We start from the raw sequence: 12008 nt of genomic DNA, 5'->3' as shown, positions 1-12008 counted from the left end.
ATTAGATACAAGGCTCAGCAGACAGTATCACACAGGAGAGGCTTAGATACACGGCTGAGCAGACAGTATCACACAGGAGAGGCTTAGATACACGGCTGAGCAGACAGTATCACACAGGATTGGATTAGATACACGGCTGAGCAGACAGTATCACACAGGATAGGATTAGATACACGGCTCAGCAGTCAGTATCACACAGGATAAGATTAGATACACAGCTCAGCAGTCAGTATCACACAGGATAGGATTAAATACACGGCTCAGCAGACAGTATCACACAGGCTAGGATTAGATACACAGCTCAGCAGTCAGTATCACACAGGATAGGATTAGATACACAGCTCAGCAGTCAGTATCACACAGGCTAGGATTAGATACACAGCTCAGCAGTCAGTATCACACAGGATAGGATTAGATACACAGCTCAGCAGACAGTATCACACAGGAAGATTAGATACACGACTTAGCAGACAGTATTACACAGGAGAGGATTAGATACACGGCTCAGCAGACAGTATGCCAGATAGGGCTTAGGTACAAGGACACAACATACAGTATTATACATGAGAGAATTAGATACATGGTAGACTTAGAGAAGATCGCTCAGCAGTACAGATTTATACATGATGGGCTTAGATACAGTAGCTTATCAGACTGCTTCTTACAGGATAGGCTGAGAAACACTATGTAAGGAGGATACACCATCACACATGATAAGCTTAGATACTGCAGCACAGTTTTGCATGTAATAGGCTTAGATACAGTAGCTTGGCACTGTATGTCACAAGATAGGCTTAGATACATGATGTGCTTACATACAACAGCAAGGCAGGTACAGCAGCTCAGCAGGCTATATCACACCAGGTAGGCTTAGATACACAGCTCAGCCGCACGCTCTTGTTGTAGATGATTGTAAGTTGGCATTTTTCCAGTATTGTGTTATCCTGGTTCTGGTATAAAAAGGGGCACAATGGCCAATCAGAAGGGGAGCGTCATGTGACCCTTCGCGCAGCCTTCCTCGCTCGCGCAGGGTCCGCACGCCCGGACCCCGAGTTCCCACATCACCCTCTCGTCTAGACAATCATCTTCATCCACTAACCTAAACAAATCTTACACATTTTCAAATTTTTTTATGTTAATTTTTATTTTTTTATATTTTTCCTCTTTTTCCGTGTTTTGTAACGTTCTTATTATTTGGCCCCAAAATTCTTAATTTACTGTTAAAACGATACGAAAAAAAAATGACAACATAGAAGTGGGAGATAAGGACGGAGAGACTCTGAGGCCAGGGATTACTGGCCGGGTGACCTTGTGTACGAGCTGCGGGTGGGCTGGGCGCTGCCCATAAATACGGATCTGCCCGCTCACCTGCAGAGCGCACAACGCCATCACCTCCGGACACAGAGAACATGAAGACCCTCGCTGTCTGCCTCATCCTTGTCCTCTCCCTGCTCATCCACCGGGGGCTCGGCGCCTCCATCGTTGGGGTGAGTCCGTTCGTAATCGTTAAATACATTATCGGAAAATTGCTTAAATAGCAATTCCCTGTCATCTTTGTGCAAGATAGCCCCCAAAATATGGTCCCCCATCATCCGTGTGGATGGAGGTACCGGTAAATGCCGTTATTCAATGACAGCAAGCATCGCTGTTTACATGCATCCATGCCGGTACGGTCAGGCTGACAGGTGCAGGGCGCGTCACAGCGTGTAGGAGCTTTGTCGCTGTGTGAGCAGGATTAGGACTGAGGATTTTCAGCCTCCGGATGGGTCAGACGACTAATCCTGAAAAATATATAGAGGATCTGAAAATGCACTAAATCTACTGAGAATTTGGCTAATTTTTGGACACATTTCTCTTAATTTTTTTTGGCTTATTTTTAGACCTGAAATTTTCTCCATGTGGCGCGTTTTAAGCCAGACCCTTTCTCTACAAAAGTCAAAACCTTTTCTATCAACCTGCACCCCATGTTTTGTAGGCCACAAAAAAGTGTCTAAAAATTATCAATCTAGAATTGTGGTACACTCTAAAGAGTAAATCTGCCCCAATATATTCAATCACTGACTACAAGCAGAGGTTTTTTTTTAATATAAGGATCTGTTTACACCTGCATTGGAGGCTCAGATTGTGTGACATTTCAAAAAAGTGTCTAAAAATTATCAATCTAGAGGGTTTTTAAAAAAAATATATACATATATTCACCATCCCCCTGTCATTAACATAGTAACATAGTTAGTGAGCTCTTCACCCAGGTCAGGATTTAAAGGGAACATTCCCAATAATGATATCTTTATTTATATGTTATCAGTTCCTGGGAAAGCCTCATTGTCACCCAGCTTTCCAAAAGTCCTGAATGGCAGCTCTGGGTTAGAGGGGAGGGATCATGTTATGTCCCCTTAGACCAGACTCAAGGCATAACCCATTGTATCGGCTTATTGTGCGCGGTCCCTTTAAGAAGCTCTCATTGTAATGTATCTCATGTTAAACAAAGGAAACAATGTATCACGTTCTCTGTTATTTGTTACTTTGTCTGTTAATTAAAGTGACAGTCTCCATAAATACCCCCGAGCCTCCGCTCAGCTCTTTCCGCTTGTAAACAACGTTTCAAATTTGTGTTTTCCGGAGAACATATTTCCAGCTGACTCTATGTCGGATTCCTCGGAGAAGCGGATTAATTACTCCTGGAAATGTTGTCATTAGCTGCTGGTAATGTGACAAGCGTCCGCCGAGTATCACCGCTCAAAAAAGGGAACTACCACACCCATCATTCATCTGAGCAGAAGTAATATCTGCCCAAATAGTAACTTACGAGTACATCCCTTAAAGGGGTTTTTCAGGTGATTTAAAGGGGTTTTCAAAGACTTTAAATAGTTACGCCCATCTACATGAAAGGGTGTCGTTGGACTTTTTGCAATTTACTGCGTATTAAAATACAAAGCCGTTCTTGAGATATTAACACTTTTCCATTGTTTACAGCATGTTGCCTAGGAAACCGACCACCGCTGGTAACTATAATAACGGCAATAGCTAATCATCTGCATTGTCTATATTTACAGCACAATGAGGTCGCGGATTCTGCAGAGCATCACATGGAGGAGCCACGTCTTGAGGTGAGCGCTTTGATACGTTTCTTCCAGAAAAGGAAATAAAAGGGAAGGTTACAAGACAGGTGCAAGGTGTGTGCTTAAAGGGATGTGTCATTTCAATAGTTTCTTCTCGTTACAGGGGTCTCGTCATAGAACAAAGCGTTATTCCCACCTCTCCTTCTGCTATTACTGCTGCGAATGCTGTAAGATGAATGGCTGTGGACTCTGCTGTTTGACCTAAAGTCCTCGAAACACTTCATATTGGAGCACAGCCAGAAAAGAAGAAACCAACCAACCTCAGTTACCTTAAATTCTATAATTTCTAGGAATATTTGGAGGGTAAAAAACATAACATTTTATTTTTCAGCATCAAAAAAACTCCATTAAGCTCTAAGGACCATTTAAAGGGGTCACAGCCCGTGTTCTGTAGATGGAACAATGCTGTTCATTTCTTCTTCCTGATTGCAATAATCTGCTTTTTGTGTATGAACAATATTTCCTTCCAGAGTTATCACATTTTTAAGATAAATATATTTTTATTGCGTACGAGTTGCTGCCTCCGGTGGTGAAAAAGAGAACTGCAAGCTTAAAAAAAAAAGAAAAAAAAATATTATTATTATTTATTGTTATAGCGCCATTTATTCCATGGCGCTTTACATGGGAGGAGGGGTATACATAATAAAAACAAGTACAATAATCTTGAACAATACAAGTCATAACTGGTACAGGAGGAGAGAGGGCCCTGCCCACGAGGGCTCACAATCTACAAGGGATGGGTGAGAATACAGTAGGTGAGGATAGAGCTGGCCGTGCAGTGGTTTGGTCGATCGGTGGTTACTGCAGGTTGTAGGCTTGTCGGAAGAGGTGGGTCTTCAGATTCTTTTTGAAGGTTTCGATGGTGGGCGAGAGTCTGATGTGTTGTGGTAGAGGGTTCCAGAGTAGGGGTGATACGCGAGAGAAATCTTGTATACGATTGTGGGAAGAGGAGATAAGAGGGGAGTAGAGAAGGAGATCTTGTGAGGATCGGAGGTTGCGTGTAGGTAAGTACCGGGAGACGAGGTCACAGATGTATGGAGGAGACAGGTTGTGGATGGCTTTGTATGTCATAGTTAGGGTTTTGTACTGGAGTCTCTGGGTAATGGGGAGCCAGTGAAGGGGTTGACAGAGGGGAGAGGCAGGGGAATAGCGGGGGGACAGGTGGATTAGTCAGGCAGCAGAGTTTAGAATAGATTGGAGGGGTGTGAGAGTGTTCGAGGGGAGGCCACAGAGCAGGAGGTTACAGTAGTCAAGGCGGGAGATGATGAGGGCATGGACTAGGGTTTTTGTAGATCCTTGGTTGAGGAATGTACGGATTCATGAAATATTTTTGAGTTGAAGTCGGCAGGAAGTGGAAAGGGCTTGGATATGCGGTTTGAAGGAGAGATCAGCGTCAAGGATTACCCCGAAACAGCGATCTTGTGGGACTGGGGAGAGTGGGCAGCCGTTTACTGTAATGGATAGGTTCGTTGGGGGGGATCGCGTGAGATGGGGGAAAGATGATGAATTCTGTTTTGTCCAGTTTCAGAAATCTAGCGGAGAAGGAGGATGAAATGACTATAAAATGTTAACAGAAAGTGTATTGCTTTAGGTAGCAGGAAAAGCTCTTCGACATGGTCACTTTAAGAAAAAAAAGCTTTAATTTTGGTGATTTATAACAGATTAACAATAAGCGAAATGTAAAATGTCAGATGGATTCTGCTATCATTGTTTGTGATGCAAACATTTTAATAATATTATTACATTTGATTTTTTTATTTTTTTTTTATTTGATTTTTTTATTCTGAAATAATACGAATATTTTACATATTTTTTTATTATTATTTTTACCCCTTTTTAAACCAGACTCCTGCTCAGCCCCACAGCCAACACCCATAAGGACCATAGTGATATTTCGGCATTGATCCTTAGGGCTGTCCCACACGTCCAGATAATTCCGGTACCGGAATAAATCGGTACCGGAGTTATCCGTGTCCGTGTGCCTGGGAACTCACGGAGGCCATACCTGCGGCACACGTGTGCCGCCCGTATGGCGAGTGGGTACCACACGGAGCGTGTGGTACCCACTCTGCATGGTGCTGAAGCTGCGATTCATATCCTCTCTGCAGTAACGTTTGCTGCAGAGAAAATATGAAGAATAGTGTTAAAAATAAAGATTTAGGTGTCCGCCGCCCCCCCACCCCCTGTGCGCCCCCCCGCTGGTCAGAAAATACTTACCCGGGTCCCCCGTCGGCTGTCGCTCCTTCCTGGTCTTGCCGCGGCTTCTCCTGCATGCGGTCAGTGGGCCCGATCATTTACAGTCATGAATATGTGGCTCCACCTCCCATAGGGGCGGAGCCGACTATTCATGATTGTAAATGATCGGCCCCACGTGACCGCATACAGTAGGAGGCGCGGCCAGACCAGGAAGGAGCGACAGCCGACGGGGGACCCGGATAAGTATTTTCTGACCAGCGGGGGGGGGCGCACAGGGGGTGGGGGGGCGGCGGACACCTAAATCTTTATTTTTAACACTATTCTTCATATTTTCTCTATAGCAAACGCTGCTACAGGGAAGATATGAATACCGGCTTCAGCACCATGTGGGGGGGACAGCGCTTACTGTAGCGCTGTCTCCTGCACGCACACGGACCCCAGATGGAGAATGTCCGTGTGAGGTGCGTGTTTTACGCGGACCCATTGACTCTATTGGGTCCGTGTAATACGTGCGCTCCCACGAACACTGACATGTCTCCGTGTTTGGCACACGGAGACACGGTCCGCAAAAAATCAATGACATCTGCACAGATGCATTGATTTTTATGGGTCTACGTGTGTCAGTGTCTCCGGTACGGGAGGAAACTGTCACCTCACGTACCGGAGCCACTGACGTGTGAAACCGGCCTTAGGGTATGTTTCCACTGTCAGGATGGCCGGCGGGATCGCCGCAGCGGCGAAGCCGCTTGGCGCTAAGCCCCGCCCCCTTTCTGGGACGCGATCATGCCGGATGTGTTAACTCTTCACATCCGGGATGATCGCGCTCTCCCATAGCGCCCCGTGATATGCCTTGCGGGGACGCTGCGTCCCCGCAAGGTGTACGGACATGCTGCGATCTGAAAAGACGCGCAGCATGTCCGGAGTCGCAGGGCCGCCGCGTGCGGGTTTCCACGCATAGTGGAGACGGGATTTCATAAAATCCCCTCCACTATGCTGGAATATCTGGACGCTGCGTGTTTGACGCTGCAGCTCTGCGCAGCGTCAAACAAGCAGCGTTTCCTGACCGTGGAAACATACCCTTAGCCTTCCTGCTGCTTCCTCTCTGCCCTCCTCCTTCCCTCCCTGTATTTATATCTGCTGTAATGTAAGCTGTTTTTTGATTACTATATTTTTGTAAATTTTTTTCATTTTTATGTAATATTTTTATTGTACTGTAAACCACATTTATTTACTGATTCATTTTTTTCCTAATTAAATGGAAAATGGCTACTTTTTTTTTTTTTTTTTAAATAGCGCCTCTCCTGTTTATTTGTTGTGTCTGATATTGTAACTCAGCTCTATTCACTTAAATGGGAGAGAGCTGCAATACCCCAAACAGCCTCAGAGTGGTGCTGTTTTTAGTAGAAGCAACCAAGTTTTTGTAATTTTTGGCGCCACGTGGGGGCTTCTGAAGGAACTGCCCTATCACATAAAATTGGATTACATTTTTGTTTTTGCAATGTCTGCAGCAATTTCTATGCAAAAATCCAAAGTGGAATCATCTTCTCATGTGTTTAATTGTTTAATTATGAAATTTAGGTGGAATACTTTTGTATGCAGGACAATATGGACGCATGATTTTGTCCTTTCTATGTCAGTATCAAGATATATATATATATATATATATATATACACATATATATACACATATATATACACACACACACACAAAGATATATGTCTTTCCTGTATGTCAGTATCAGATTTTATTCCAGCAGTAAGGATTTGATCTGATCTCACTCCATATTTGCTCGTATTTTTGGGCTAAGCTTATCAATATATTTACATAAAGGTTTTTACATGGGACTGCTGAATAAAGTTGGAACCTAAAGAATAAACGAGTTGTCCATTTTTTTAAACATGTGATATGTTTCTTTACATTTCATGCCATTTCATCTCTACTATCCTATATATTATGACAACAAATATAATTAATTCTAGATAATAGAACATTATGATTAATTATCCTGAACTGTAGATTAGGTTTTTCAATCTTCTGACATTTTCTGAAGAGATTATTGCTTTATTTTGCATGAAAATATAAAACATTCAGGAAGAATTGTCATATTGTATCAGTGGAGTCATCACATAAGGAAATCACTGCAGCTTCCTGATACCTGCAGGTGTAGATACAACTCTGTATACAAACAGCCGAATGTCCACAAATACTGAGACAATGGTGAAAAGAGTCTGTTATCATCGATACCTTATATTACCGCCGGGAAGGAAAAGAAGCTGCATCACTCATCAACCCTGACACTGACAAATAGGCACTATACAGGTCCTTCTCAAAAAATTAGCATATAGTGTTAAATTTCATTATTTACCATAATGTAATGATTACAATTAAACTTTCATATATTATAGATTCATTATCCACCAACTGAAATTTGTCAGGTCTTTTATTGTTTTAATACTGATGATTTTGGCATACAACTCCTGATAACCCAAAAAACCTGTCTCAATAAATTAGCATATTTCACCCGTCCAATCAAATAAAAGTCTTTTTTAATAACAAACAAAAAAACCATCAAATAATAATGTTCAGTTATGCACTCAATACTTGGTCGGGAATCCTTTGGCAGAAATGACTGCTTCAATGCGGCGTGGCATGGAGGCAATCAGCCTGTGACACTGCTGAGATGTTATGGAGGCCCAGGATGCTTCAATAGCGGCCTTAAGCTCATCCAGAGTGTTGGGTCTTGCGTCTCTCAACTTTCTCTTCACAATATCCCACAGATTCTCTATGGGGTTCAGGTCAGGAGAGTTGGCAGGCCAATTGAGCATAGTAATACCATGGTCAGTAAACCATTTACCAGTGGTTTTGGCACTGTGAGCAGGTGCCAGGTCGTGCTGAAAAATGAAATCTTCATCTCCATAAAGCATTTCAGCCGATGGAAGCATGAAGTGCTCCAAAATCTCCTGATAGCTAGCTGCATTGACCCTGCCCTTGATGAAACACAGTGGACCAACACCAGCAGCTGACATGGCACCCCACACCATCACTGACTGTGGGTACTTGACACTGGACTTCAGGCATTTTGGCATTTCCTTCTCCCCAGTCTTCCTCCAGACTCTGGCACCTTGATTTCCTTGGGACCACTTAGCAACAGTCCAGTGCTGCTTCTCTGTAGCCCAGGTCAGGCGCTTCTGCCGCTGTTTATGGTTCAAAAGTGGCTTTACCTGGGGAATGCGGCACCTGTAGCCCATTTCCTGCACACGCCTGTGCACGGTGGCTCTGGATGTTTCCACACCAGACTCAGTCCACTGCTTCCTCAGGTTCCCCAAGGTCTGGAATCGGTCCTTCTCCACAATCTTCCTCAGGGTCCGGTCACCTCTTCTCGTTGTACAGCGTTTTCTGCCACATTGTTTCCTTCCAACAGACTTACCATTGAGGTGCCTTGATACAGCACTCTGGGAACAGCCTATTTGTTGAGAAATTTCTTTCTGGGTCTTACCCTCTTGCTTGAGGGTGTCAATGAAGGCCTTCTTGACATCTGTCAGGTCGCTAGTCTTACCCATGATGGGGGTTTTGAGTAATGAACCAGGCAGGGAGTTTTTAAAAGCCTCAGGTATCTTTTGCATGTGTTTAGAGTTAATTAGTTGATTCAGAAGATTAGGGTAATAGGTCGTTTAGAGAACCTTTTCTTGATATGCTAATTTATTGAGACAGGTTTTTTGGGTTATCAGGAGTTGTAGGCCAAAATCATCAGTATTAAAACAATAAAAGACCTGACAAATTTCAGTTGGTGGATAATGAATCTATAATATATGAAAGTTTAATTGTAATCATTACATTATGGTAAATAATGAAATTTAACACTATATGCTAATTTTTTGAGAAGGACCTGTATACTCAGGTGAACAAATAGACAGTATTATAATACTGCTCCTATGTACAGGAACATTACTACTATAATACTGCTCCTATGTACAAGAATATAACTACTATAATACTGCTCCTATGTACAAGAATATAACTACTATAATACTGCCCCCTATGTACAAGAATATAACTACTATAATACTGCCCCTATGTACAAGAATAGAACTACTATAATACTGCCCCTATGTACAGGAACATTACTACTATAATACTGCCCCTATGTACAAGAATAGAACTACTATAATACTGCCCCCTATGTACAAGAATATAACTACTATAATACTGCACCTATGTACAAGAATATAACTACTATAATACTGTCCCATGTACAAGAATATAACTACTATAATACTGCCCCTATGTACAAGAATATAACTACTATAATACTGCCCCTATATACAAGAATATAACTACTATAATACTGCTCCTATGTACAAGAATATAACTACTATAATACTGCTCCTATATACAAGAATATAACTATTATAATACTGCCCCTATGTACAAGAATATAACTACTATAATACTGCTCCTATGTACAAGAATATAACTACTATAATACTGTTCCTATGTACAAGAATATAACTACTATAATACTGCTCCTATGTACAAGAATATAACTACTATAATACTGTTCCTATGTACAAGAATAGAACTACTATAATACTGTTCCTATGTACAAGAATATAACTACTATAATACTGCCCCCTATATACAAGAATATAACTACTATAATACTGCTCCTATGTACAAGAATATAACTACTATAATACTGCTCCTATGTACAAGAATATAACTACTATAATACTGCTCCTATGTACAAGAATATAACTACTATAATACTGTTCCTATGTACAAGAATAGAACTACTATAATACTGTTCCTATGTACAAGAATATAACTACTATAATACTGCCCCCTATATACAAGAATATAACTACTATAATACTGCTCCTATGTACAAGAATATAACTACTATAATACTGCCCCCTATGTACAAGAATATAACTACTATAATACTGCTCCTATGTACAAGAATATAACTACTATAATACTGCCCCCTATATACAAGAATATAACTACTATAATACTGCTCCTATGTACAAGAATATAACTACTATAATACTGTTCCTATGTACAAGAATATAACTACTATAATACTGCTCCTATGTACAAGAATATAACTACTATAATACTGCTCCTATGTACAGGAACATAACTACTATAAAACCCAAGAAAAGGCCCTTAGAGCTATCAAAGGGCAACCCTTGTCAGCCAACACATATAAACCAAAAAAAGAAAGACAACACCGAGGATCAACTCAGTGCATAAATGGATAACTCATGTAACTATGTCAGTAAATAATACAAAAATTAATACATGAAATCCATAACAGACGAGGGTCATTTATGAATATAAATTTATTGAAAAAAACTACAAGTAAGTATATAAATACATCAAAAAAAGACACAAAGTGCACAGGCATGAAAACAGCTGAGAAGAACAGCGCACAAGATGTAAAAAAGAATTGCGCTGAAGACGACACAGAAATAATACTAATCACTGCTGCACACCACGCAAAAAAACCCCCATAAATACCGTAAATTACAACAGCCAGTGGTCAATAGTCATATGTGAAATAGTAGAAAACCACATTGGCTGCAGGTATAAATATTGGGGCCGCAACGTGCTCGGCTATAATGCTCTGACATTAAGGGAAATACCAAGGGTAAACAGACTGAATACTAATGCCTTGAGACATCACAGCAACAAAAAGCGGGCGTGCAGACAGCGAAAATGGAGCCTCGACGCGCGTTTCACCGCCTTGGCTTCATCAGGAGGCGTGGCTAATAGAGGAAGGGCCGGGATATTTATTGAAAATTGAAAGGGGATGCAGCGAATCAGAATACTAGCCAAGCACGGTGTGTACGCGTCAGTGAAGAGGCGGGCCGCCGCACGCTATGGAGCATGGGCAGGGGAACACACGCCCCTCAACCCATCTTCACAGCAACGTACCCGGCCCGCGACGTCACAAAGCGCCACAGCGCATGCGAGGAACAAGTCCATGGAGGAGTACATGCGGTAAAAGAGGAGGCGGGAACTCAATAAGGGTGAGAGGATCCAATGAATCGGCGCGCTAGCCCAACATGATATGTGCGCGTCAGTGGAGAAGCGGGCCGCCGCGCGCCGTGGATCATGGGTAGGAGGACACACGTCATCCACCCCATCCCCACGGCAACGCTCCCGGCCAGCGACGCCACCAAGGCGCCACAGCACATGCGTGGGGCGCGTCTGCACTGGAGAAAAGATGGTAAACAGGTAAGCTGTGCAGCAAAGGTACTGTCTGAATATCACGAGCCTATCCTACAGCAAATTGGCATAAGTCACAAAGCCTAGGTACATGGTGACAGGGGCCAGATGTAGAATAAAATTAATTACAAGTAATACACCCCCCGGTATATGTACCAGTACCAATATGGACACCAGTGCCATTACACCCCCCAGCAGGAGATCTACACACGATTAGAACAAATATGTACAAAATAGACAACAATATTTGCACAAAATAACAAAAGATCACATATGAACCACAAAATGGAACCAAATAGACACCATACACATTAGATGATGATCATAAAACAAATAAATTGGACTGGCATATACAGATGCCAGAACATAACTGTCCAAATAACAGGCACAACACGAAGATCTTGGTCTTGAAATGCAAATATATCTTGCAGAGCAGTCCAGGTGTCTCCCACTAAACC

At 42.3% G+C, this 12008-nt stretch overlaps 1 protein-coding gene across 1 annotated transcript; it reads left to right on the top strand.

Moving 5' to 3' along the window:
* Positions 1 to 1386: 1386 nt before the first annotated feature.
* On the top strand, positions 1387 to 3972 carry LOC143770451 (hepcidin-2-like). Its single transcript, XM_077260080.1, has 3 exons — positions 1387 to 1487; positions 3054 to 3107; positions 3223 to 3972. Exons 1-3 carry the CDS (start codon positions 1410 to 1412, stop codon positions 3322 to 3324), a joined length of 234 nt encoding a protein of 77 aa, XP_077116195.1. The 5' UTR covers positions 1387 to 1409; the 3' UTR covers positions 3325 to 3972.
* Positions 3973 to 12008: the final 8036 nt, after the last annotated feature.

Source organism: Ranitomeya variabilis, chromosome 4 (assembly GCF_051348905.1).
Source record: "Ranitomeya variabilis isolate aRanVar5 chromosome 4, aRanVar5.hap1, whole genome shotgun sequence".
Taxonomy (NCBI): Eukaryota; Metazoa; Chordata; class Amphibia; order Anura; family Dendrobatidae; genus Ranitomeya; species Ranitomeya variabilis.
The sequence above is the reverse complement of the archived record's forward strand: the minus strand, read 5'-3'. Positions and strand labels throughout refer to the sequence as shown.

Bases quoted from the DNA above. Each gene is read 5' to 3' on its own strand.
- LOC143770451 (XM_077260080.1), top strand. From the start codon at position 1,410: ATGAAGACCCTCGCTGTCTGCCTCATCCTTGTCCTCTCCCTGCTCATC. The intron at 1,488-3,053 runs GTGAGTCCGTTC...CTATATTTACAG, and splicing joins TCGGCGCCTCCATCGTTGGG to CACAATGAGGTCGCGGATTC. The intron at 3,108-3,222 runs GTGAGCGCTTTG...TTCTCGTTACAG, and splicing joins TGGAGGAGCCACGTCTTGAG to GGGTCTCGTCATAGAACAAA.